The 27,998-nt window shown below is 40.3% G+C and overlaps 3 protein-coding genes across 3 annotated transcripts; 2 read left to right on the forward strand and 1 right to left on the reverse strand.

Moving 5' to 3' along the window:
* The first annotated feature begins 3,499 nt into the window (after nucleotides 1-3,499).
* Nucleotides 3,500-5,270, forward strand: GOLS1 (galactinol synthase 1). Its single transcript, XM_059582177.2, has 4 exons — nucleotides 3,500-3,914; nucleotides 4,158-4,478; nucleotides 4,589-4,723; nucleotides 4,821-5,270. Exons 1-4 carry the CDS (start codon nucleotides 3,603-3,605, stop codon nucleotides 5,058-5,060), a joined length of 1,008 nt encoding a protein of 335 aa, XP_059438160.1. The 5' UTR covers nucleotides 3,500-3,602; the 3' UTR covers nucleotides 5,061-5,270.
* Nucleotides 5,271-12,829: 7,559 nt separating this feature from the next.
* LOC132171200 (Pentatricopeptide repeat (PPR) superfamily protein) lies at nucleotides 12,830-15,268 on the forward strand. Its single transcript, XM_059582456.2, has one exon. It carries the CDS (start codon nucleotides 13,081-13,083, stop codon nucleotides 14,632-14,634), a length of 1,554 nt encoding a protein of 517 aa, XP_059438439.2. The 5' UTR covers nucleotides 12,830-13,080; the 3' UTR covers nucleotides 14,635-15,268.
* A 506-nt stretch (nucleotides 15,269-15,774) lies between these two features.
* On the reverse strand, nucleotides 15,775-18,487 carry LOC148587969 (uncharacterized). The gene is made up of 6 exons (XM_088513564.1): nucleotides 17,939-18,487; nucleotides 17,648-17,767; nucleotides 17,389-17,583; nucleotides 16,778-16,895; nucleotides 16,500-16,724; nucleotides 15,775-16,385 (listed from the first exon to the last, which is right to left on the reverse strand). The coding sequence occupies exons 1-6, from the start codon at nucleotides 18,485-18,487 to the stop codon at nucleotides 15,775-15,777; spliced, it is 1,818 nt and encodes a 605-aa protein (XP_088369690.1).
* Nucleotides 18,488-27,998: the final 9,511 nt, after the last annotated feature.

Here is a 27,998-nt window from a genome sequence, read left to right on the forward strand (position 1 = left end):
CAAGGGTTAATTCGAATTCGATTGCAAAAAAAAGCAAGAATATGGAGCTTCATGTATTAAATTAGGGTTTTCACACATTAGAAAAATGAGTATCCAGGGCGAAGCGATTCTTCCAACATCACCGCAAACACCTGATAATGATTCAAAGGTGGAGATAACATCTTTTGTTTTTTTTTTCCTAATTGGAGATCTGGAATGTCCTTAAACAGCAAAAAGTGAACCAACCCTATTCAATGATTCGCAAATTTAAAGTCAAGCATGGGAAAGTTCAAGAATGAAGAAGATGGGCCACAAGTTCTCGCTGGCAATGGGGCCCAATTTTGATATGACAAGTGTCATGATTTTACACTTAAAGCTAAGATACTGACGTGGGATGATAGGTACTCAATTTAAGAACAGTGATACACAGCACGCGGCGTGCTATGAAGCTACTTAGACACTCAACTTAAGTCTAACTTTTGCCTTATTTTTTTATTTTTTTTTTTTAAAAAAACTAAATATCAAATGAAAAAAAATGTGTGAATGAATAATATCTATTTTTGGTCATTCTTTTATTTGGTATTTTTTAAAAAATACAAAGTGATATTTTTCTTCGTAAAAATGTCATTTTTATTATATTCACACATTTTTTTTTATTTGATATTTAATTTTTTTTTTAATAAAAAAATAAGGCAAAAGTTAAACTTGAGCCTTTAAGTAGAGATTTAGCATTTCTCGATGCTGACACCCATGACATGGCAAAACTCAGTCACGAATTTGATGCTGTCGAGTGGAACCTCGTAGAAGTTAGAATCACGTGTAATTTGTTCATCGTGGCCCCCATGTACCCATAACGTATGGCCTATGGGGCTTTACTTTTGGCCATGTTTGGACACGTGTCAAATTGAAGGACATGAATTTAAATTGACTTTTAATATTTTTAATTTGATAAATATATTTGGTTCACAAAATCGGTTCTTAATTGAATTCTGTTTTATTTAAAGAATAAGTTTTTTTTTTTAAATTGATTTGGATTAAGATAAATTTTTCTCCGAAAATCACACGCTCAATTAATCTGTTAAAAATGCACGTGAGAATCAAATATTCTAAAAATATATATGTCAGTTTAATAAACGGAACTGTAGGAATTTGTTCCAATATAATTTAAAAATTTTGATTTAGACCCCAAGTTTAACAATTCAGAAAAATCTCAATTTAATCACGTACAATTCAGATTATCAAATTTTAATCCAAACACCACATATATCAATACCAAAATCAAAGCAAACATAAAAGAAAAGTGACACAAAAATTTTGGTAACGAAGTAGAAATCTTTTGAAGAACTTTTTAAAATAAAAACCACTATGGGGGGCAATCAACCCCAAAGGTATCTACTATATATAGAATACTTATATTATAGGTTGATCTTACTTACAAAACATTTGTAACTCTAAATATCCAATTAATAACCCCCCAACAAAAGACGCGTTCACCTTACACCGCAGTGCTTCCAAACTCTGAATTAATTGGGTTGATAGACCTTTGACAGAATCTTAAAATCAAATGTCTCGATTTTTAGTATTGGAGTTGTTGTACATCCTCGATCGATCGAGCTTAATTCGAGGCATCAACCAATCGAGATCTTCCAAACTTCAATTCGATCTTGATGTTGCTTGAAATGCATTTTGATCTCGGCTCAACTCGAGACCTAACATAATTTATAGAAAACTTTATCCTTGCTCGAATTAGAAGATATATTCTCAAAAGAAAAAACTAATTTTATCTTACCAGTTACCACCACTTTTCCCCATGGTTTGAAAAAAGTATAGTTATTTCAAAGAATATTACTCTAAATTTTTAATCAAGTAAGCATTCCCATCACAAACGGAATACAAATTAAAACAAGTTTTAGACTAATTAAATTGATGTATTTTAAGTAAAATTAATTCAACCAATTATACAGTTTGTTTTTAAGTCCACGTCGGGCTTCAAGCCGACGTCTCGTAGCAGCAAGTGGCTCGCAATCTTTCTCCGAGAAGGTTCCGTGCACGGACTTGAGCATTGCCGCCCCATTTCTCCATGATTCGTCATCAAAGGTGCATGTATGACATTTTGAAGAAAAGTAGAACCTTTTTTTATTTATTTTCTAGATAAGACTTTATTAAAAAGAAATTAAATTACAAGAGAGGGGTTGAGAACACCATCAACAAAGTCCTAAAGCAATTAAAATAGTGCTGGATGAAAACTATATAATCGGGCCAAAATTAACTCAGTTTAAGGTCTTGTCTACAAGTAATGTACGTGAGGTTATTCTTCAATACCGTCTCTCACGTGCAAATCAGTATTTATTTTTCTTTGTCCTTGTCATTAAGTAAGTAGTATGAGCCCTAGTAGGCTGTAATACCAAAATAAGAATATGAATTGAGACTGGTTCAATCGATACCAATAATGTTCTATTCAATCTATATTTATAGATTTACAATTGCAGTATAATAATTAAAGATAACTATAGATTTGATATAACAATATCTTCAACTGCTCTCATGCTCAGTAACCTTATCTCTATTGGTTTGATTTTGAACTATAGTATAACACTTTTAAACATTGTTTCAACCGTCGCTTTGTCCTTAGCTGTTGACGTGGATATCATAGAATTTATTGTCTCCATTAATAAAGGTTGTTTGTCAAGTGGTTCACATGCAAAGGAACTAACTTGGGGGTGATGTTGCAGTAACAATTTTGTTTTGGGTTTATTATTGGGAATTTCATCATTTTTTTCGTTTTTAAAATCGTTCACTCATTCTTCCTGTTGAATCATGAGTGAAAATAATCATTCCATGTACTTATTCAACTATTCTAAAACCTTCGAAGGAGAGCTTCCGTCCAGTGGCGACAGAGAGGCGTCTCAGAGATTATACATACAAAGATATTGATTGTTGCTTACTTTATCACAAGTACAACAAAAGGAGGTGCAGGGAAGAAGGTAGTGAGGTGCGTGGACCAATATAATATGGTGAAGGACAAGCCGTAGATTTAGCCTGTAGAGACAAAAAATAGGAGGAGAAAACCATTTCTTCCTTCTCAAGCACCCCCCACGCAAGAAGGCAGAGATAACTCTCATGAAAGAAACAGTAAAATTTGCTCTAATATTGACTTTACCGAATAATTAACACAAAAACCAACAATTAATTAATACACAGTGGCCAATTTAAATAGCAACTATTGTATTTGTAGTGACAAAATCCAAGTTGTGAATTAATAGTAACTCACGTGAGCTTCACGTGAGCACCGAGTCATACTCGCAGACGATCACCCTTCACCACCCCATCACAATCTTAGCAAATTAAAGGACCTTCCAGTCTCTTCCATCTCCAGAACCTTCCCGCAACCCGCCACCCACCGTTGGATCTCCTCACATGTACACGTGGCAAGCACACAGCCCAATATCATCCCAAGTTGTATAAACGAATCCACCCGAAATTTCTCTTGCATTTTCATTTTCATTTCATTTCACCTCTATATATACACGAACACCTCCCCCGGCTCTCTCACTCACACACAGGCTCTCTCTCTCTCTCTCTCAGAGATATCACACTCCACGAGCGACTCACGTGACCTCGACATGGCTCCTGAGCTCCTTCCAGCGTCTGTAAAACCCGTCACGAAGCCAAGCCGGGCCTTCGTGACTTTCTTGGCCGGAAACGCAGACTACGTGAAGGGCGTCGTCGGCCTGGCCAAGGGGCTGAGGAAGACCAAAACGGCGTACCCTTTGGTCGTCGCGGTGCTACCCGACGTGCCTGAGGAGCACCGTCGGATCCTTGAGTCACAGGGCTGCATAGTCCGTGAGATCGAACCCGTTTACCCGCCCGAAAGCCAGACCCAGTTCGCCATGGCCTATTACGTCATCAACTACTCCAAGCTACGCATATGGGAGGTACGAAGAAAGATATTAACGTTACGCGGTCTTTGCATAAGCTGTCTTTATTTCTTTTTTACACGTGGGGGTTCTCCGGGTCTCCCGTTCTTACACGTGGCGATCTAGCATGGGGGACTCGTGTGGAACCTCGTTTGCTTGTTTTCTTCCGGTTTTCTTTTCTATAAGGTTATTTTGGTAATCTTGAAACTACAGTTTAATTAATTTCGAGGCAATTTAACCATAATTTGGTATTGGATGCAGTTTGTGGAGTACAGTAAAATGATCTACTTGGACGGAGATATCCAGGTGTTTGACAACATCGACCACCTGTTTGATCTGCCGGATGGGTATTTCTACGCCGTGATGGACTGCTTCTGTGAGAAAACATGGAGTCACACGCTGCAGTACAAGATCGGGTACTGCCAGCAGTGCCCTGACAGGGTGACGTGGCCACCGGAGTTGGGCCAGCCACCGTCCCTTTACTTCAACGCCGGCATGTTTGTGTACCAACCCAGTTTGTCCACCTGCCATGACCTCTTGAACACCGTACAAGTCACACCACCTACTTCATTTGCTGAGCAGGTTTTTGCAATTAATCTTGCTTTTTTATATATGTTTATGTTTAATGGGATATTCCTATATAGATATATATGTTGTGCTGAAAATATGTTGGATTATGATTGTTTTGGCAGGACTTTTTGAACATGTACTTCAGGAATGTTTACAAGCCCATCCCTGTGGATTACAATCTAGTGCTTGCTATGTTGTGGCGACACCCAGAAAATGTGGAGATAGAGAAAGTGAAAGTTGTTCACTACTGTGCAGCGGTGAGTGTACTTAATTGTGTGATGGTAATGGTATTGATTATGAATTAATGTAGCCTAATAGGTTTGATTTGTGGGATAATTATGATGATGCCTGCAGGGATCAAAGCCATGGAGGTATACAGGGAAAGAAGAAAACATGCAGAGGGAGGATATAAAGATGTTTGTAAAGAATTGGTGGGATATTTACAATGATGAATCGTTGGACTACAAGAAGCTACCGCCGCCGCCGGCGATGGCGGCGAATGGGGAAGCGGAGGCGGTGAACATGCAGCCGTTCTTGTCTGCTCTTTCCGAGGCTTGTGCGATTCAGTATGTGACGGCGCCATCAGCGGCTTAATTTAGAGTTAACTGCAAAGAGTTAAAAAGGATGGATGGAGAGATTTTGATGCGAATAAGGTTTCGATTTTTGGCTTTGACCTTTTTAATGTTTTTGTTGGTGCTTGATTAAGTCATGATTTCCAAACTGTTAAAGAGTCGTTGGCTGTTAATTGGGTCTGTATATAATGTGTGATTTAGAGTGATGAATACATGTATTTTGAGTTTTCAACTCTCTCTCTCTCTCTCTCTCTCTCTCTCTTGTCGGGTGTGTTGGGAGATATTTTTGATGCTTAAATGAGTAAACTAATTGGGCAAAAAAGAAGAGGTTGAATGTAATGGTCAATGAGAAGGATGTTCTACCTGCTGCTATATATGAAGACTACCTTTTATTTAGATCGAGATTGAGCAACCCTTTTATATAAATAAAGATCTAATAGAGATCGAGGTTGAGCGATTTCGAGATATTTATTATTTTAAAAAAAGAAGTGTTTAGCCTAGTTGCGTGTCTTAGTCAATTTAATGATAGATTGATTTGAAAGAAAAAAATATAGAGAGGGAGAGATGAACTAAAAATTAGGGGTGTGCATCGATTCAGTTGGTGTCGGCCGGTAGGAATAATTTTGCCTATCGATTCATGAAAGTTGGTTAACTGGCAAGTAATAGTTTTGACTTTTTAAGTTAATTGGTGGTCGGTTAAGTCGGTTACAAATTTTTATATTAAAATTTATCAAATTTCTTAATTGTAAGTACAGAATTCATAAAGCATATGCTTTATAAATGAAAGGAAAGAAAAAAGTAAATTCTTGAACAGATATCAAAATGATAACTACAAATCAGCTGGATGAGCACAACAAAGAACCCTATTAGATAAAATTCAGAATTCATTTGAACAATCAATTAACAAACAAAAAAGTTTTTTTTTTTTCTATCGCTTACTAAACTGATGTCAAAACAATATTTTTATTCCATATACTGACTGTCAAAAATCGATTGTCGATCGGTGCTAAGCAAGTTTTTGCGATTAATCTAGTTTTTAGTGCTCGTTTGGTACTCGTGTTTAATGGGTTATTCCTGGATTATGTTTGTTTAATTTGGCAGGACTTCTTGAACATGTTCTTTTGGGATAATTATTAGCCCATCCCTATACTTTACAATCTTCTTCTTCATATGTTGTGGCGCCACGAGGACTAGGAAGTGGATCTAGAAAAAGTCAAAGTTATTCACTTCTGTGCTGCTGTGAGTGTTTTTCTCACACTAAATTCAGACAACAAATATAAGAGAAATCTGTTTGGGTAGTTAAGTCTTATAAGAGCTCTTTCATATTTGTTAGTTGAATTGCTAAGAAACTCCATCGGTTAACAATTGTCTACCAATTCAAGTAATAAATATAAGAAACTACTGTTTGAGAGATGGTCAGGTATCCAAAACTTGCATGGGCAGGTAAGTATGTCCTAAGAGGGGTCTTTTGCATTTGTGGGTCGAATTACTAGCAATCCAAACAATTTATTGGTGAGAATTTCTAGATCCGTTAACAATTGTTAAACTGTTCCATTTGTACACTAATATATACTAGGGTTTAAAGCCATGGAAATATGATGGGAGAGGAGAGAACATGCATGCAAATTAAGAGAAGACATAAAGACGTTGCTAGTAAAGAATTGGTGGGAGATTTACAATGACAAATCATTGGACTACAAAAAGTATAAGGAGGCGGTGCCTGATGGTGAAGATTCAGCAATTCTTGGTGGCTTTTTCCGATCGAGGCTGGTTATGTTCAGCATGTGATGGCTCCATTAGCGGCTTAATGTAGGCTTCCCAATGGTTGTGAAATAGGTGCGTAGAGTAATGTTACTTTTTACGATTGTTATTATTTAAAATATATTACGTTAATCGATATAAAATGTATTGTAAGCTTAGAATTGTCTTTAAGGGTTGTACGTACATGTATAGTAGTGCCATTGTCGTGAAATAATCTTCGTTTCATATTGAAAAATCCAATGTGATCCTTTCATGCTGAAATTTTTTGTAATCCCTTCAATAGAAGTGGAAATATTTTTGTTTGTTCGAGTGAGATTGACCAAAGGAAATGGAGAAGATTTAAATTATTGATTAACTCGAGGGAAAAAAAAAAAAAAAAAAAAAAAAAGAAGAAGAGAAAGCTACTGTTTCTCTTGGTATTGTTTTGGTGTTCTCTTCATCCACTTAGGAGGAGAACACCAAAACAATTCGTAGCATTTCTCTATAATTCACATCAAAGAAGGTCCGATGATTGATAAATATTGATTATATGGGAAAGTTCAACATTTTTCAATCATTGTTTGTGATTTACCAATGTTGCCTAAAAGGAAAAATCAATAGCAAAATAGCAATAGGCAATCTAATATGATCTTCATATTAAATTACAGATTCGTTTCGATCCCCACAGTTTATATCCATATATGACCCACGTACTCCGGCAGCTGACAGACATGGGCTAGCCCTCCTCTCCATTGCCTTGAACATTGACGAATTTGACGTTGTACAAGAAACCATTGATAGAATCCCCAAAATTCTTGAAAGCATTACAGACCCAATGGATAAGCAGCGATTGGAGGCTTGCCAATCCGATTATGGCGATGCACTGGAGAAGTTGCATGATATATGCCTACAAATCTTCGAGTGAAAAGTCTTATCGGGAAGTGATGAATTGGGTTATAGATGGAGTTAACAAAGCTATACATTGTGAAGGTGTGTACTGCAGGAGGTTGCCTATAAGTGAATCACCAATTAATAGAGGGGGAGAATGAGAAAGTGACTACGCTGGCAAACATTACTTTCATTATCATTGATCATTTCCTTTCAACATAGTGAATCGATCATAGAATACATGTATGAAAGAAACTTATCATTGATTTTGTAATTTAAAGTTCGGGTGTCTGATCTGTTTAGTTAAATAAGTTTATAGTTTGGTTAAAGTTGATTTATATAATATTATGTGAATAATTTTGTAAGCACGTAACATGATAGATTTTAGGTTCTAGATTTTAAAGAAACTTAAAACTCTTTTTTAAACAAGATTTGTGATTAATTCTCTTAATTTATTAATGAGCTTCATGTCATTAAATAAACATTTACAATGCATAAGTAGAATAAACTACTCTAATGATAATACTTATCTTTAATATTTAAATTATAATTCTTACTTCTAATGTTATCTATAAGGATAAGGTGATGTTAAACATCACGCTCGGTGTGACGCACGTCGAGGTAATTTGATATTTCAAAATAATAAAATATAATATTTTATTATTATAATTATTAAAAAATAATAAATAGCCTGGCATGCATAAACGCCGGCGTTCTTAATATCATGGCCCATGAGGATAACATATTTTTCATAAGAGAAATGCTAGAGTTACAACGATTTTCACAAATAGAATTGAACAAACTGACGTGGCCACGTTGGTTTGCTTTTTTTCTTTTTTTTTTGTGTTCTTTCTTTTCTCATTCTTTTGTTTTCTTCTTCCTTCTCTTTCTCTTTTCTCACCTGCTCCTATTTGCCTTTGTCCATTTGCAGAGAGTGACGGAGAGTGTGAGACGATGAGAGAGAGACGCAAGGAGAGAAGAGAGAAAATTTTGGGACTGAGGGAGAGACGAACAGGCAGTGAGATAGAGAGACGACCTAGAAAGAGAGGGAGAGGGACGGAGTTAAGAGAGCACGTGAAGGAGCAGAGATGGCGACAGAGATGGGCGTAAGGCAGAGCAGAGTGAGATGCAGGGAGAGAGTGGGATTTGAGAGAAAACAGAGATGGCGTGAGGATGGGAAGAGAGAGAGCTGGGCAGAGAGTTTCAGGGAGGAAGAAAATGAGCAGAGACAGAGGGACAAAGAGCTAGAGAGAGAGAAGTTTCAGAAAAATGGGTTCTTCAAGGGTATAAATTGTTCCCTTTTGTTTTTAATTCTTAGTTATAGTTGGGTTTTCTTGTGTTAATTTTGGTAGCCATGGATTCTTGTGAGCATTTGATTATAGGTCTCAATTGTGGAGGATTTTTGTGTCAATTTTCTTAATCCTAACCTAATGGGTTTTGAGAATTTTGTCGGGTTTGATTTTAGAGTTAGTGTGAACCCTCGAGTCTCTCTCTCTTATCGTCTCACACTCTCCGACGCAGGTGAGAAAAGAGAAAGAGAAGGAAGAAGAAAACAAAAATTGAGAAAAGAAATAATAAAAAAAAACAAACCAACGTGGCCATGTCACCTTGTGCAGTTCGGATCAGGGTCCCTTCCCATTATTGGGAGAAAATGAGAATCATATTCTTAATCTCCAATTTGATCCCATGGTTTACGGCTTGCCAAGTGTTCCACAATAATTAAATATTAAAATATTAATTTACTTTTAAAAAATAAATAAACATTAAAATAATAAAAAAAATCAAATCAAATAAAAAATAATAATAAAAAAGCTGGGTGGCCAGCCACCCTATAAGGGATGCCGGCCACCCCAATTGAGTTTAGGGGTGGCCAGGCCGAAAAAAATTTAATTTAATTTTTTTTTTTTAATTTGGACCTTGGGGGTGGATTGGCCACCCCTAAGGGCTAAACCCATTATTTTCTTAAAATGGGTTTAGCTATAAGGGGTGGCCGAAGCCACCCTTATAGTCTTTGGGGGTGGTTCGGTCACTCCCAAAGTTTAAATCAAAAAAATTTCAAAATTTTTTTGGCCCTTGGAGGTGGCCGAACCACCGCCAAGGGCCATGGGGTGGCTTCGGCCACCCTAGAACGGCGGTCTGGGGTGGTTGGCCACCCCAGCTTTTTTATTATTTTTTTGTTATTTGATTTGATTTTTTTTTAATTTTTATTTATTTTTTAAAAGTTATTTAATATTTTAGTATTTAATTTATAGTGGAACGCATGGCAAGCTGTAGACCATTTGATCAAATTGGACGGTCAGGATTGAGAATATGAGATTCTCATTTTCTTCCAATAATGGGAGGAGATCCTGATCCGTGCAATTCTATTTGTGAAAATGGTTGTAACTCTAGCATTTTTTATTTTTCTGAGGTATTTTAATCATAAAATACCTTTATTATTAGAGCATTCCTAATGGAGGAGCCATATTTTTATGTAAAATGACTTCTCAAAACTCACTTTTATCTAGTTTAGTTAAGCCATTTTTAAATGTCTCTACATTTAATTAGTTATATTTCTATCTATTCTATTAAAATACTATTAAAAGTAAGAAAGGTTTTGGGAAAAAGAGTTCTGTGAAATGAAAAATGGAAAAAAATTTAGGAAAAAGAAAACATGCAGAGAAAAAGTAGGAAAATATTTGGAAAAAAAAGAGAAAACATGTAAGAGAAACAATGAAAAATAAAATAACTCAATTCAAAAGTGCTTTTACATTTAGTTTTTTTTTTTAGCTCTTTCAATCAAATATCTATTTTACATTTTTTTTTTGCTAATCTAATGTGAGAGGTTTTTTAAACATTTGAAGAGATATTTTAGATAAAAGTAATATTTGGCTCTTCCATTGAGAATGCTCTAACATATAATCTTATACTTATGTTTTGAAATGACCCGACATGTGACATTTAGAGCTGACCATTTTGTAGCGACTCAACGAGTTAAGATTGAGAGTCTGCTCTATTTAATTAAATAGGTCGAGTTATGATTGACATAAATTACTTTAAACTTCATATATAAACACGAATTAACACCCTCTAACTATATTGACATTATTTTAGTAATTTGAGGAAGATATTGACCCAAAGGATAGTTTAGGTCTTCCCAAAGATTTGACAAGTACCTCGGCCTACCAGCTCTTGTTGGTAAATCCCGGACTCGGGAATTTCTGCACATCAAAGATAGAGTAAGGAAACGTATTACCGATTGGAAAGCTAAACTACTCTCTCAGGCGGGGAAGGAGGTTTTATTAAAAACTGTTATCCAAGCAATCCCCACTTACAGTATGAGCATTTTTCTTCTCCCAAAAGAATTATGTAAGGAGTTAAATCAGTTGATGCAAAATTTTTGGTGGGGGCAAAAGGATAAGGAGAGGAGAATCCATTGGATGAGTTGGGAGAAATTAAGTAAGGCAAAATCTCAAGGTGGTTTGGGATTCAGAGATTTGGTTTGTTTTAATAAAGCTCTCCTAGCCAAGCAATGTTGGCGGTTGTTGGAAAATCCGGAGAGTTTAGCGGCAAGAATCATCAAAGCAAAATATTTTCCTAGGGTGTCCTTTTGGGAATCAAAGGTTGGAAGTCGGCCCTCTTTTGCATGGAGGAGTTTCCTTTCGGCTAGAGAGCTACTTCACGCAGGCTCTTTTTGGAGGATTGGGGATGGGCGAAAAGTATCCATTTGGAAGGATAGGTGGATCCCACAGCCAACGACATTTGCTATTCAATCGGTAAATACAAATTTGCCCAAAGATGCTAGGGTGAGTGCTCTGATCGATCCGACTACCTTGTCTTGGAACACTGAGCTCATCCAAAGATCTTTTTCTGAGGAGGAGGCAGAAATTATCTTCAATTTGCCAATAAGCAAATATCAGCAACCAGACAAGCTCATATGGCGTCCTACCCACACAGGTGTTTTCTCAGTGCGCAGTGCTTACCACTTGGAGGTAGAGCGATGTGAATCTTCGAAGGGTGAGAGTTCATGTCGGCACAACCGGAAAAATTTCTGGGATAATTTATGGAAACTGAGAATACCCAGTGCTGTCAAAATGTTTTTATGGAAGGCGTGCTGTAATATACTCCCAACGAGAGATAATCTTAAACGAAGGAATGTTATCCAAGATGGAAATTGTTTCATATGCACAGGGAGAGTGGAGACAGCTCGACATATTTTGTGGGATTGCCCTTCGGCTCAAGATGTATGGGGTGGAAGCAAACTGACTTTTCAAAAGAGTTGTTGTCCTGGAGAGAATTTTATGGAGGTGCTGGAATATTTAATGGGGAAATGCAAGATTGAAGAACTTGAGCTGGCGGGATTTATTGCCCATCAAATTTGGAAACGGAGAAATAAAACTCTGCACGGAGGAGAATTTATACACCCGCAGAGGCTAGTTCAAGATGCAGAGGACTACCAAACTCAATTTTCAAAAGCTAATCAGACAGAAGCCAACCAAGGGGCAGCACACAGCTCGCCTTTTCAGCAATGTTGGTCGAATCCTCCCCATGACAGCTACAAAGCTAATTGGGATGCTGCCATTAATGCTAAGGAGAAGAGGCTTGGCATCGGGGTGATAATCAGGGACGACCAGGGGCAAGTTTTTGCAGCTCTCAGCAAGACCATACAAGGCGTCCTTGACCCAGCTACAACTGAGGCAGTAGCAGCACTCCAAGCGGTGGAGTTCAGTCGTGATACTGGTTTGAGCCAAGTGATCCTTGAAGGTGACTCCCTACATGTGGTTCGAGCCCTGGCAGCGATGGAATCAAGCAGTTTATCTTATGGACAGGTTATTGATGATGCCAAATTAGTCTTAAAGGGGTTCAAGAACTGGGAGGTGTGCCATGTCAAAAGAGCAACAAATATGGCGGCACACATACTAGCAAAGGAGGCAGCGAAAAGTTATTCGGACAAAGTTTGGCTGGAGGAAACTCCTAATTGTATTTTTGATTTAGTCAATTTAGAGCGCTTAGCTCTTGCTTTGTAGAGCTCCGGCTCTGTTCATCTTATGAATGATATCAGATTCTTAAGTCAAAAAAAAAAAGAAAAAAAAAAAGGATAGTTTAGGGGAACGTGGACAATGAGGTAGCACTTTTCTCTTTTTTTCTTTGATTAATAGCAACGCTGTGGGTCAATACGTTGTCGTTAGGAGGAGGTACCAATTCCCAAACCTAGCTCCAACGGTACCTTTCCAGTGCGAGCGAGCAAGCCCCGAGTCTTTTCCCAGTTGTGATTTTTGAAATCGAGCTTCTGGTTCTTGCTGAGTTCCGAAATTTATTTCTCAGTCTCTCTTATTTCCACCGAATCCCTCATATTTCTCACCCAAAATCAAAGAATAACACACAGAAAACCAGAGTAAAGCAAATAATCAAAGTTGTGTATCAGCACGCTGACGATGATGACTACTGCTAAGCGCCTCGCATTTCTCCCACAACTCGGGTACGTTCACTCAGTCCCATTTCTCTCTAGGCCATTTTGCTCCGGAAACCCGTCTCTAAACGACGACGTTGAGACGGTTTTTCGCATAATCAGTAGCTCTACTTCTTCGAAAAACTTGAAGCAATCGTTGAAATCTAGTGGGGTTTTCCTCTCAAATGATTTGATTGATAAGGTTCTGAAAAGGGTCAGGTTCAGCCATGGAAACCCTTTACAGGCCTTGGAGTTTTTCAATTACACTGGTTATAGAAGAGGGTTTTATCACACTGCTTTTTCGTTGGATACGATGCTTTATATACTTGGTAGGAGTCGGGCGTTTTATAAAATTTGGGAGCTTTTGATTGAAATGAAGCAAAAAGATCGGTCCCTGATATCGCAGCGAACAGTTATGGTCGTTTTAGGTAGAATTGCTAAGGTTTGTTCGGTTAGGCAGACTGTAGAGTCATTTAGAAAGTTTAAGAAGCTCGTGCCGGAGTTTGATACGGGTTGTTTTAATGCGTTGTTAAGGACTTTGTGTCAAGAGAAGACTATGGCAGATGCGAGGAATGTTTATCATAGTTTGAAGAATCAGTTTAAGCCGAATTTGCAGACTTTTAATATATTGTTGTCGGGGTGGAAGTCCTCGGAGGAGGCCAAGGAGTTCTTTGAGGAGATGAGGGAAATGGGTGTGAAGCCAGATATTGTTTCATATAATTGTTTGGTTGATGCTTATTGTAAGGGAAGAGAAGTGGACATGGCATATAAGGTGGTTGAGAACATGCGGGATGATGATATATTGCCGGATGTGATCACGTATACTAGTCTTATTGGAGGCCTGGGGTTGATTGGTCAGCCAGATAAGGCTAGAGATGTTTTGAAGGAAATGAAGGAATATGGGTGTTACCCAGATGCTGCTGCATATAATGCTGCTATAAGGAATTATTGTATTGCAAAGAGGCTTGGTGAAGCTTATAAATTGATGGATGAGATGCTGAACAAGGGTTTAAATCCAAATGCAACTACGTACAATTTATTTTTCAGGGTTTTCTTCTGGTCGAATGATTTGTCAAGTTCCTGGAATTTGTACCGGAGGATGATGGATACTGGATGCTTGCCAAATACACAGTCTTGTATGTTCCTAATTAGGTTGTTTAAGAGGCAGGAAAAGATGGAGATGGCTCTACAGTTATGGGCTGACATGGTGGAGAAGGGTTTTGGGTCTTATACCTTGGTATCTGATGTGTTGTTTGATTTTCTGTGTGATATGGGAAAGTTGGTGGAAGCAGAGAAGTGTTTTTTGCAGATGGTAGAGAAGGGGCATAAGCCAAGCCAGGTTTCTTTTAGAAGGATCAAGGTGCTCATGGAACTTGCGAACAAGCATAATGCCCTAGAGAACTTGTCAGAGAAAATGGCCATTTTTGGGCGTTTGGTCCATGTTCCTAAATGTGTAGATAGCCCAACTGATCCATTAGATTTGGACTCATTTCCGGTAAATCACACTTTTGTGACCAATCATGGCCATAGGAGGTGCTAAGAGATGCAACAGAAGTTGTCCGACGACTGAGCCACTTGAACCACTTTGACTTATAACTTAAGCAAAACTGAATTTATAAAGATTCATCAATTGATTGGTTTACCACCTATTGGCATGTGCTTTCTTCTGTTGAAAGTGAAAGCTTCTCCCTCAGATTAACAGCATCCCAAGGCTGTTGCAGACAGCCATAACAATTTCTTGTCTTGAAGAAGTAAACCTTGTGTAGCATCACTCAGGGATGGGAAGTTCTTTCTATTGTTGGCAGTGGCACACTTCCTCTTAGCTTCTCAGCTTGGAAATGGGGACCCTCACCTAACATAGCTCTTGATTTTTCATATATGTAGGGTTTAATTTGGAGATCATGGTTGGGGAGTTTGCCTACAACACTCAATCTGTCAATGAAGTGCAGCTTTTTGACCTTCAGCGTCAACCTGATTCAATGGGATACTTGCTGCTCACAAATGATTATTTCCATGATCTGCTGGCCAGGATCTTGCAGTGCAGTCATCTGGCGAGATTTAGTGGGAATGTACTGTTGAATAAGGTTTTGCTTAGACTATATAATCTACAAGAGTATTAAGAAAGCTCTACAATACATATGTTCTTTCATCTTATCTAAGATAGTGTTGGATTATATATATTTTGATAAGTAATAAACTGTTTTATTAAAAGTGTAAAGGTGCCCCAATGTACACTGGAAGTATACAACGGGATCACCTAACTAGAAGTAACAAAGCAAAAAAGAAAATCATTATAAATAATCGACACCGGAAAGACATGCGCCACGGTCCAGAGATACAAAGTACAAAAACACGAGGCTAAGATATCTTCCAAGGTCCCTTCTAAGTTCTCAAAAAATACCTATTATTCCTTTCTCTTCATAAACACCAAAAAAGCAAGTGGGCACCATCTTCCAAATCGTAGCACTCCCCCTCCTCCCCGAAGACCACCAACAGGCGAGTAAATCCGAAACCTGTCTCGGCATCACCTAAGACAAACCAAACTGACCAAAAAAAGTACACCACAGAGCATAAGCAACCTCACAATGAAGGAGAAGATGATCTACCGTCTCCTCACTCCTTTTGCACATACAACATCTGTTCGTTACAATCACCTGTCGCTTCCTGAGGTTATCTAGGATCAGAATTTTGCACAAAGCCGCCGACCACACAAAGAAACTCCCCCTGGAGGAGCTTGTGTTCGCCACACACTCTTCCAAGGGAAGCCCCTCCCTTCAGTATAAGCTAAGGAGGTATAAAAGAGTTTGACCTTGAAACAGCCTCTTTTGGAAGATTTCCACCACAACCTATCTTCACACCCTTGACTCACTCGAGCAGAATGTAACACCTGAAAAAAAGAGGCCAAAACATCTACCTCCCAATCATGAGCCTCTCTAGCAAAACTAACATTCCACTGATTAGAGCCACCCAGCACCTCCAAATAATCCGCAACTGAGGCGTCCTTGGCACATGCAATGCTGAATAAGCTTGAGAAAGCTATCTTGAGAGTCGTATTACCACACCACAAATCATGCCAGAAACGAACCCTAGTCTCGACCCCCACCTCAAACCGAGTAAACCCTTTGAAAGTGTCCCACCATTTCCAAATGTTCTTCCATAACCCCACCCCAAAAGATCCACCCGGCTCCAGCTCCATTGAGCACCACCCTCCCCAAACATTTCCAAACTTCGCATCCACCACAACCCTCCACCAACTATCTCTCTCAACTCCATAGCGCCACAACCATTTTCCTAACAGGACGTGATTGAATATCATTAAGTTTCTGATACCCAAACCTCCCTCCTTAATCGGAGTGCATACCTTCGACTACTTCACCAGATGATACTTGAACTCTTCGTCTAGACCTCCCCATAGAAAATCCCGCTGCAGCTTCTCAATCTGCTTAGCAACGCTAACCGAAATGAGGAAAAGAGACAAAAAGTAAGTAGGCAAATTGGCGAGAGTGCTCTTGATCAGCGTGACTCTTCCACCCTTCGACAAATACAACCTTTTCCACCCAGCCAACCGACGTTCTATCTTCTCGATAACTCCGTCCCAAATATGCTTAGCCTTACTAAAGAAGCCCCCAGCTGCAACCCAAGATACTTTACTGGCAAAGAAGCAACCCCACACCCTAAAATACCTGCTAACCTGTCCACTTGCTCCACATTCCTCACTGGAATTAACACCGATTTGGACAAGTTAACCTTCAACCTGGAAGCAGCTTCAAAGAGCAAGAATAAACTCTGCAAATAACGTAGCTGGATGGGTAAACCATTGCAAAAAATCAAGGTATCATTTGCAAACAAAAGATGAGAAAGTGTAATATTACTGACTTGGAACCCTTCTATAAGCCCCCCATTAACTGCCGCACAAAATCATCCTACTTAAAGCTTCCATTACAAAAACAAACAGCAAAGGAGACAAGGGGTCCCCTTGTCTCAAACCCCTGGAACTGCTAAAGAAGCCATTAGGAGAACCATTGATCAGAATCGAGAACCGCACCGAAGAAATGCAATGTTCTATCCAAGAGCACCAAATCCCGCCAAAACCATACCTCTTTAGCATGTATAACAAGAAGTCCCAATTCACATGGTCATAAGCTTTTTCTATATCCATTTTGCAAATAACCCCTGGTTCTTCAGATCTCAACCAACTATCAAGGCATTCATTAGAAATCAAGATAGGATCTAGAATCTGCCTACCCTTGATAAAAGCACTTTGGGACTGGGAAATAATCTTGTCCAGAACTACCTTCAATCTATTAGCTAAAACATTGGCTATGATTTTGTAGATACTTCCCACAAGGCTAATTGGCCGAAAGTCTTTGAGATTGATAGCGCCGGGAACCTTCAGAATAAGCGAGATGAAAGAAGCATTGATGCTCTTCTCAAACAACCCTCCTGCATGAAATGCACTAAACACCTTCATAACGTCTTCCCTCACAACCTCCCAGCAAGATTGTAAGAAAGCCATAGAATACCCATTGGGGCCCGACGCCTTGTTGCACTACCTTTCTAACCTCGTCCTCTTCGAATTCTCTCTCTAACCAACTAGCCTCCACCTCCGAAATGGAATCAAAGGAGATACTGTCAACCACAAGCCTCCACCGGCTTTGCTCCGAGAAAAGTTTCTAATAGAACTCAACAATGTGCTCACTAATCTCGGAGGGATAGAATGAGGTGTTATCCCCAATCATAAGAGTATCCAAAGCGTTATGTCTTCCATTAAAGTTGGCTATAGAATGAAAGAATTCGGTACACTTGTCGCCGTACATCACCCTGGATTTCTACCTCCAACTCACCTCCTCCATAAGAGTGCAATTCTCTAACTCTCGAACCACTTCCGCCTTTCTCATAACCTCGCCAGCATCCAATGCCCTAGTTTCTTCGTTCACATCCAACAACCGAAGCTCTTCAAGAAGCATCCTCTTATTCCTATCAATGTTGCCGAACACCTCCTCATTCCATATCTTCAAATTCAACTTCAAAGCCTTGAGCTTACAAGCAAGAACAAAGCTCCGCGTACCTTGGAACACATAGGAGTCCCACCATTGTTTCATTAGGGCCACAAAACCTTCCGCTTTAAGCCACATATTTTTTAATTTAAACGGCCTCTTCTCCCTTGACACTTCCCCTAGCTCAAAAATGATTGGGAAATGATCCGAGCACAGGCGGGAGAGCCTCTTCTGCCTAACCCCAGGAAACCGGGCCTCCACCTCCGGGGAAATCAGGAACCGATCAATCCTTGACCACAGAGGGGGATCATTAGAAATTGACCATGTAAACGAACCCTCAATCAAGGGAAGATCCATCAACCCTTGTTCAGAAATAAAGTCTGAAAATTCCATCATGGTCGAATCCAAATGGGCTTAACCTGATCTTTCGCTAGGGAACCGAGTGACATTAAAATCACCCCCAATATACCACAGCATGTCCCATCAGTTCGTTGAGGTGTCTACACAGGAATAAAAACCTCTTTTATATTCTGTCGAGAGTTCGGATTGCTCCACCTAAGTAGAATGAAAAAGAGGAATTGGAAATTCAAAGGGGGAGCCAGAAGCTTCGCTTCCGGTAGCTTGCTGACTCTCCTAGTTAGAAGAAGGCTCTTTGGCGAATTCTTTAGATCTGGGTGGAGTCTCGCTCAGTAAAGAGAGTTGTAGATTCGTAAGATCATGATAAAGTCCCCTTTACTTGATATTATATTAGTAAAGCTAACGCGCGCTACAACTAGCATAGCAGCCCGCGGAAAAGACTCTAGAGCCCCTACTCCTAAGTTGGAGCAACAAGCAACGGATTGAGCTGCTAGAAAGCCGTTGTGCGTTAGAACAAGCAAGGGATGGGATTGAGCTTTATAAAGCCGTTGCGCTTTAGAACAAGCAACGGCCGAGCGCGCTAGCGCGAAAGCCGTTGCGCGTTAGTAACGCGCATCCGTTTTCTTGCTGCAGTAGTTTGATTGCTGGTAAGCAACAAAGTTTGTGCCAGGTAGAAGAATTGGAGACAACATTCTGCTAGCCCAGGAGCTTTTGAGGAACTATCACAGGAACTCTGGCTCTCCCCGCTGTGCTCTTAAGGTTGACTTTCAGAAAGCCTATGACACAGTTAGATGGAATTTCTTTATTGCTACTTTGCGTACTCTTGGCTTTCCTGGGATCATGCTGCAGTGGATCAGGGAGTGTATTTCTACAACCAGGTTTTCCATTAGTATTAATGGTGAGCTAAATGGTTTCTTCCCTGGGAAAGGGGGCTTCGACAAGGTGATCCTTTGTCGCCCTATCTCTTCGTACTAGTAATGGAGGCTTTTTCTGGAATGCTTAATGGCATGGTTAATGAAGGGCAGTTTCGGTTCCATTGGAGATGTCAGAAAGAGAGCATCACACACCTCTGTTTCGCGGATGACCTCCTCATTTTCTGCAAAGGGGAGGTTAGATCAGTATCTTTGATAAAGGACTGCTTATCCCGGTTTAGTGGCTTGTCTGGGCTTTCCCCCAATCCGGAGAAGAGCAATGTTTTCTCCTGTGGAATTTCAGAAACTTAACAGGAGCAAATTCTGAGTATTCTTGGATATAGCGCGGGTTCTCTTCCTGTGAGGTACCTTGGGGTTCCCTTAATTTCCTCCAGGCTTAGGAAGACGGATTGTAGTTCTGGTGGACAAAATCGTTGCCAGGGCAAGAAGTTGGGCGAGTAGGGCATTGTCTTACGCAGGCAGGTTGCAATTGATTAATTCCATTCTTTTTGCCATCCAGACTTACTGGTCACCCTTGTTCATTTTGCCTAAAAGTGTGATTAAGCAGGTGGAGCAAGTTCTTCGGAATTTCCTGTGGAAGGGGAGTGACCTCAGCCATGGTGGGGCAAAGGTTGCCTGGGCGAGTATTTGTCTTCCTAAGCAGGAGGGTGGTCTTGGGCTTGGGGAAAGCTGTTAAAGTTGAGAGAGGTAGCCCGTGGAAATTTGAAACGTGAAGGTAATAGGGTTCTTTGGACTGAGACTCCCAATGGAATATTTTCTATAAAGAGCGCATGGGAAAGCGTTCGCACCCGTGGCCCTAGGGTGGATTGGCATAAGGTTGTCTGGTTTAGCAAAAGGATCCCTAGACATGCAGTGATTCTTTGGTTGGCCATTAGGGGGAAATTGAGTACTCGAGATATTTTGGCTTCCATTGGTCTTTCCCGGGATACTCGATGCGTCCTTTGTGGAAACGAGGGCGAGAGCCATGACCACCTTTTCTTTTCATGCCCCTTCTCTGAAGGTATATGGCGCCTCCTCTGCAGTAAATGTAATTTGCCTTGGTCTAATCTGGACTGGGGAGAGACCATTCAATGGATGGTGTCCAATTTTAAAGGGAAGTCCCTTTCCCTATGGTCAAGCAGTTTCACTCCTTTTGAGCCTTATTGTCAAGTTAATGTTAGCGGCTGCGGTGTATTATCTTTGGAGGGAGAGAAATGCGAGGATTTTTCGGAGCAAGCCTAGGAAGGTACGAAAGTGCTCGCCCTATAGTAAGTATAAATAAGGAGAGGAATGTTGAAAATATTTTTTCAGATATTCTGGTTGGGGTTAGATCCAGGGTAAATTTACTTTCTGGTTTCCAGCCTTCTATTCTTAATAGATGGCTTGTGAGGTCTTGGATGTTGTCTGAGAATGTAATTAGAGGCTGATGGCTTAGTTGTTCTGGCTCTGTTAGCGGTTTGGTTGCTTTAGTAGCCGTGTTTGATGTTGGGGGCCTGCTTGGCTGCCCTTCCTTGTATTTAAGTTTTGTTTAGTGTTTAATTAAAAATTATTCATCTAAAAAAAAACTTTCCTTTTGCGGCTAGATCTCCATTCGTAGAACAGAAATTTACGAACCCTCATGGGCGGACGGACCGTTTGCTATCGAAATCATGTCACCAAGAGCTAAAAAAAAGCATCTGTAGGAAAACTTCTACTCCCTTGGGGCTAGACTCCTTTCGTATACTCTCATTAGCTGACTCGCTACACATAAAACTAAAAGCTTCAAGCAGCATTCCACATTTCGATCAGAGAGAGCCCAGCAAGCGCCCCAGCCACTTGTCATAGCGCCTTTCCACCAAGCTTGTGGCTCTAGCCTGCCCAGCTGCACAGTGCCATCATACCCGCGGCCCGGTCTCGCTGCCTTACCTTTCTAGCTAGCTAGCACTCCGGCGCCCGGCGCGCTCGTGCCCTTTGCCTTCTTGCCTCAGCACCTTGACCGGCACCCTCACATGACCCAACTTAGCACTGTCGCTTACCTCGTCAGCCCAGCCTGACGATCAAAAGCCTTACTAGCACTTCCGAAGTCTCCCGCACCAACGTTCATGCTAGCAACCAAGTGTCAGCTCCAGCTAGCCAACAGTCAGCCGAAAAGGGGTGTGACACGCCTCCCTCACTCAACTCCTCGACGTCCCTGTAGAGGTAGGAGAAGAAACCCATAACATTCTTCTTCCACTCAAGATCGTTCCGCCAAGAAACATCTTCGACTGGTTTACTACTGAGTTCGTTACTTTGATCTGTTGAAATCTGACCCCAGTAGTTTCCAATTCTGTAGGACCAGGCACCACCCTGCAACTATGACATAACTTCACCCGCTTCTTCCCCAAGCGCTCCTAGGTGAATACAACGGAGTCACTCCCCGCAACTCCAAGCCAAAATGTGCATGTTTTTTCCACCACAACGGCCCACACGCACAAAACAATGTCGGCGTTTTGCACTACCCGCACGAAATGAAATAATGAAATAATGTCTGTTGCTTTTTTTTAGCTCTTGGTGACATGCAGGGATGGCGCGGAGAACAGACCTAGACAAACATCGACCTTCTCCACCACCCTGTTATCCCACATTATCAAAATACCACCCGAAGCCCCACTAGAATCCAAACAACACCAATCCACATGACTCCTCCCCCGTAAGCTACGAACTATATTGTGAGACATACTCTGAACCTTGGTTTCTTGAAAACAAACAATGTCTGCCTTGCAATCTCTGATCAAATTACTCACCCTCAAATGTTTTTCCTTATTGTTCAGCCCTTTCACATTCCAAGAAAGAATGATTAGCTTCATGAGGCCACAATATGCCCCATTCCCTTTCAATTGCCACGGCTAGAGCTTGCACTCCTAGTGTCATAATTCACCGAGCACTCCAAATTCCTAACCTCCCTCTTGCCTTAGTGCCGTTGCTCGAATTAATAATCATCGCATTATTCATTCGTTCCTCTTCCAAAAAAGTCAAAAGCGCTAATAATTGCAGCTTGTGACCCGTATATGAAATCCTCACAATAGGATAAATCTCATTAGCACATTGAATGACCCAATCCAAATAGCCCGTCTCACCCCCAGTCGTAGGACCATAAGTATTCAGAGGAGAAGGCCCATTAATATCAAAAGGAACCAGAATTACGTCTTGTGTCTCCACCCCCTGCCACCCTCTCCAATAGATTGGCCAGTTTCACACATTTTCCCTAATTCTGAGCACCTAGTTACCATACTCGGATGAGCCCCATTGAGCGGGGGGTAGTGCCCAGTATACCCAGTAAAGCCTCCTAGATTCTGAGATAAACCCAGCCCTTCAAGTCTGAACCCCTCTCTAATTCCCCTCACCGTGCGACCAAGGCACCAAATCTCTAGCCTCAATCCTTGGAGAAGACAGTGCCAAAGTCTCCAGCGACCAGTAGCTTCCTCCCCACTAACCATCAACTCCGTCTCCGGCGCAACCAAAGGATCACCGGCCTTCAATCGCGACCCCTCACCACTAGAATTCTTTCCTGGCGCTGGGTCGGTGGTAGGAGTTACCGGTGAAGGCTACTCCTTCACTATCTTTGTCGAGTCTGCCGATTCTGTGACCACCAGAAGCTTCGCCGGACCACTATGAGGAGCTCCGGTTGCTCCTCTCGAGATCTCACCATTAGGAATAACTCCCGAAGCCTCCAAGCGAATTGCCGGAACTTCGGCAGGGATAACCGCAACTGCCGGTGAACTCGTCTCCAAGCACGTGCCTCCTCCAGATGACGAGGCCCCATGGTCTCCGATCGAACCCAGTTTCTGATCCATCCACAAGCCGCTTGTAATCGATGGGTGAGATACATGCGTTCTCTCTCCGTTTAACCCAACATAACCCCAGCCTCCTGGCCCATACCGGAGCCCACACCAGTTTTACGGTTATACACAATAACCTTCCTTTTAGCCTTAAATCCCCTCGTGGGCCGTATACCATTTCTGTCAGCCCACCTCCCCCTTAAGTGCACTTCCCTCACTCCCGGATTGATCTAATCCTAAGCCTCTCCCGGGCCTTGGACCATGCCCAGCAGCCCATTTCTTCCCCTTCAGCTTGCCATTATGTCTGACATATTGGGCTAGAACACCACCCTTTTCAACCTATTGTAGCCCACTTTCCTCCACCCTTATAAGAGCCATTTCCAACCTGTGAAGTCTCGCGTCTATTTCCTCTTTCAACCACTTCAACGTCTCTCTGCATTCTGGAGCTCAAGGCTTACACCAGCATGGGTGTGATTCTGACACTCACCAACCTCCCGTCCCGTCAGCGCTTGTACAGTGTCATCACTCGACACAGGTGCTCTCTCCCGCGCTTGTAATTTACTCGCCGGAGCCCTAGCCTCTTGGACTTCTATTCCCCTGCTTTTCTTCCCCTCCGGCAGTCGACTATCTTCATCCTCTTGACCCCTTGGTGTCCTCGCCGGAATCTGGGTCTCCTTCCTTGGCATCAACCCTGTTACCCCTATGCCTAAAACTTGCTTCTCCATTGCTGATGAGGACTCTTTCAACCATCTAGGCACTCGCGCCACATACCCTGTATATGGACCAAAACATTCCTCCGCCGGGGATGCTGACAGACCCACAACCTCGGCATAACTCCTCCTTTCCTTCCCCTCATGCATATTCTTTTCTTCCTTAGCACCTCGAAGGGACGATGTTTCTAAACGCACTTCCGAAATAAAACGTTTTCAACCTTGCCCGAATCGTCCTTCTGGAATGAGGACTGAACCGCACCTCTGCCTCCCATCAAACTCCTCTAACGTCAAGAAGTACCCATGCCTATTGGATCAACGTTGCGCAATGAATCGTGGGTAACCCGTTCTGAACTGATCCTAGAATACCTCTGAATTGTCCACTGCCACCAGAACCTCCAGATTGCGCTCTAACCACTCTAACTCATCATTCTTGATGAAAATAGACCTTTGCTTCCCTTTGCTCCTCTCGAAAATCCTCACCCCCGAAGCCCCTGCGTCATCACCAGTTCAAAATCCTTCGCCTCTACTGACCATCTTCTCCTTCCCGCCATGCTGCCACCACCCTCAATTAAGAAGATACCTCACGCGGCACCCACGCTCTAACACACAAGCCGGGTAGAGAGGAGAGAGAAGAGAGAAAATCGTGAAGATGGGGGAATCAAGTCAGATTTGGCCAGATTGCTTATATTTATATTTATTTATTTATGAGATAATATATGTATAAAAGGACTAAATTGTAGATATAAATGATTTAGACAAACTGAGTTTCAATGGTCGAGATTTGGGATTCCAAAATATTCTACTGGAAGAGGACTCCAAATTAATGGTCCAAGCTATTATAGGGGGATCACCATGGTGCAACTTCGGCCAAATTATTGAAGATATCCGTGCTATTTTGCCGGGGTTTAGGAGCTAGAGGGTGGAGCATGTAAGAAGAGAAACAAATGAAGTAGCTCATGGATTGGCAAGGGCAGCGGGGAATATTGGGGTTTCTAGAATTTGGATGGAAGAAGTCCTTGATATTGTTCATGATGTCGTACTTTTAGAGCAATTTGCTCTTGTTGTTTAGAGCTCCATGCTCTTGGTATTTAGAGCTTTAGCTCTAGACGTTTTTGCATTACTTCAGATTATTTGAATAAGATCAGTATTTATTAAAAAAAAAAAAAAAGAACTTAAATGTCCATTATAATATTTTATAATAAAGTTTCAGTCGAAGTAGTGTTTGCTGAACTTTTAATACTAGAGTTTTAGTTAGAGAGAGAATTATCTTTACAAATTTGATAAATAATTTGGAAAAAAAAAAAAATTCCATAAGCCGCATACATATGATTTGATTATTGGATTGGTTTAGAACTAGACTGAATCAAATTTGTAATTTGTTGATAGTACTATGCTAAAAGATTATAACAAAACTTTGGCTTTTCATAGCAAAATATCAATCAGCAAATATCCATACGACTTTTACAACTTAATAGTCCCATGCATTTGAAGTAGAAGCAATTATTAAAAAAAAAAAAAAAAAAAAAAAAAAAGGAAAGTTGGAGCAATTTGCTTAATTAAGTTAAATGCAAAATCCATTTCAAAATGCACCATAAACATTTATTTATTATCCTTAATGAATTTGATTTTTGATACAGTAATGCTACACATACGTAGCATTGCCACATGCTCTCTCCTAGTTGGCTACACCCCCGACCACCACGCAAGTGGCGGTTGGAACCACTAGATTTGATGGTCGTGACCACTAGTGTAACACTCCGGTTTCATATTGAAAAGATGAGAAAAAACTTACATAGAGTATGTGGTTTATGAAGATAGTTATGCGTGCTAAGTCTTACATTGCCTAGTTACTAAGTAAAACTGAGCTTTATAATGAATTCTAAGGAAATTTCAAATTGACTAGTCCTTTTAGGATGATAGCACAGATGTGATTAGCGTTTTTTCTTACAACTAGTTAGCTCATCAAAAATAATCAAACCACACCTGGAGGTTTGGTGGGATGAGCAACACCCCTTTACCCCAAGGGAGTGGTCGGTTGGGAGTGGTAGGTCTTTCAAAAGATGAGAACAAAGAACAATGAAAAAATGAAAAAATGATAAGAAAATACTAAATACATTTCTCAAAGCTTCTTTAAAAGAATATATTGACCTCGAAAGCGAAAGCTAGGCAGATCTTAATATGACAACAATATCCGATTTTTCCCCTTGGCCCAAAATAGATATCAAATACATATATATATAGACTTTTCATTATTTGATATTTTCAAGAAAAAAAGCTTCATGATTTATTATTATTTAAAAAAAAAAAAAAAAATTCTTGCAAACGGTCGACATCCTTAATTATCTGTCACAAGAATATAAGAATATATTATTGTGACAATAATTAGAAATTGAACGTAAAATCTTCATGATATTAATTTCCCTGACATTATTCCCTTTATTAACACGCATCCAGGCGAGTGTAAAGAGATTATGATTTTCCTTGATATTCTTGCATACATTTATTTATGGAAGTTTTTAGATTTCTTATTAATTTAACGGCCAGAGTTCCTGTATTCAAGACATTTTCCCTATAAAAAATCTTTCTTCCTCTCCATGACAAGCGTTTTCTTCTCTTACCAGTTTCTTCTCATTTTCTGATTTGTTTCAAGCTATTTCAATGGAGGACCATCATGCCTCACCATCTCCGGTACTTATATTCTCTCTTTCTTTCTTTATTTCTTTTTTAGTATATATATATTCATCTCTTTTTTTGTTCTTAATTCTTTTTTCTTTGGACCATGTTCCTCTCCTTGCAGATTTGTACCTTGAAAGTGGATATAACGTGTTGTGATAAGTGTCCGATTAAATTGAAGAAAAAGTTATTGAAAACCAATGGTATGTTGTTACAATTGAAACCGGACCTGAGCCGAATTTTTATTTTCTTTTTTCTTTAATTTTCCTGTGAACAATCTCGAGATTGATTTAAATTTTGTATACATATTTTGGTTCTAGGAGTAACCTGCGTGGACGTTGATTCAAAACATGGGACAGTGAGGGTCGTAGGAGACATAGATCCTATGATACTGTTGCAAATGTTTGAGAAAATGGGCAAACCGGCGGAGCTTTGGTCGTTTCACAAGGTCCCATCACAATGCAGAACTAGTAGTGGCTTTAACAACAACAGAAAAGAAGCTCGGTCTCCATGTGATGATGATGTTTCTGGTCATGATTATAATCATGATAATGAGTATGAATCCAAAAGGGGCTGTCCCGGTCCCACTCCGATGGAGGGTGGCGGAGGGTTTGGCTGGAGAGGTGGTTTCGCTCCTTCTAACAGTTCGAGGTTCTCTGGGGTATTCCCCAATCCGTTGTATTGTCCTGGTCCTACTCCTTCGGGTTATTATCGACAACCACCACCACATCTACCACCAAGGTCGACATACGGAGGGTATGGGTATGGATACTTTCCATCGAGGTCGGCACAAAAGTATAACCCTATGACCCATTATACTAGTTATTGGGACAATTATCGCCTCTCACCGTAAGAAATTTGGATTTCTTATATTTGCCTACTCGAACTGCATGTGTAAGTGGGTGGCAGTGGGTGGCAGATGGGCCTTGCAGCCCGCTCTTTGTTGGGTAACCAATTACGGGTGATCTTTATTCTATATAGCCATGAATTGCGCACGTTAGTAGGGTTTATCAACAAAAAGAGGCTAAATTAAATTAAATTAAAGATGTTCTCTCCCTTGGTTGCTAGGATTTGGATAATGAAACATTACTCACAAATGATAGGGTTTTTTTTTTAATCATTTTGTAATTTATGCATGATGATCAATTTGGTTTTGAGTTTTTCTTTTTATTGATTGCGGTTGATTAATTTGCTTATAATTTTTGTGGGGACGCAATGAAACTTTTCCATGTGTTTGTGTTTACATTGCTAATCCATCCTTTATTGCTAGGTTTTAAATAATGATATCACCCCTACTATTCTCTATCTCATTTTTTTTGTATGAGAATAAGTGAACAAGCAATTAATATGGAGTGTTATTTAGAAAATGATAGTTTAATTAACGGACAGATTGTGTTTAGCATGAACAAAAGGCATTATGGTGTAAGTTATATTTTACAGATTTATGCACTAATAA

The sequence above is a fragment of the Corylus avellana genome, chromosome 1 (assembly GCF_965113065.1).
Source record: "Corylus avellana chromosome 1, dhCorAvel1.hap1.2, whole genome shotgun sequence".
Lineage (NCBI taxonomy): Eukaryota > Viridiplantae > Streptophyta > Magnoliopsida > Fagales > Betulaceae > Corylus > Corylus avellana.

What these genes read in the sequence shown, in the direction of transcription:
- LOC148587969 (XM_088513564.1), bottom strand. Translation starts at nt 18,487, where the DNA reads ATGATGGAATTTTCAGACTTTATTTCTGAACAAGGGTTGATGGATCTT. An exon ending in TTTTAGCTAATAGATTGAAG is followed by an intron (nt 16,896 to 17,388) that starts GTAGTTCTGGAC and finishes TTACCCATCCAG; the next exon opens with CTACGTTATTTGCAGAGTTT. An exon ending in GCGGGATTTTCTATGGGGAG is followed by an intron (nt 16,386 to 16,499) that starts GTCTAGACGAAG and finishes ACGTCCTGTTAG; the next exon opens with GAAAATGGTTGTGGCGCTAT.
- GOLS1 (XM_059582177.2), top strand. Translation starts at nt 3,603, where the DNA reads ATGGCTCCTGAGCTCCTTCCAGCGTCTGTAAAACCCGTCACGAAGCCA. An exon ending in CTACTTCATTTGCTGAGCAG is followed by an intron (nt 4,479 to 4,588) that starts GTTTTTGCAATT and finishes TTGTTTTGGCAG; the next exon opens with GACTTTTTGAACATGTACTT. An exon ending in TTGTTCACTACTGTGCAGCG is followed by an intron (nt 4,724 to 4,820) that starts GTGAGTGTACTT and finishes TGATGCCTGCAG; the next exon opens with GGATCAAAGCCATGGAGGTA.
- LOC132171200 (XM_059582456.2), top strand. Translation starts at nt 13,081, where the DNA reads ATGATGACTACTGCTAAGCGCCTCGCATTTCTCCCACAACTCGGGTAC.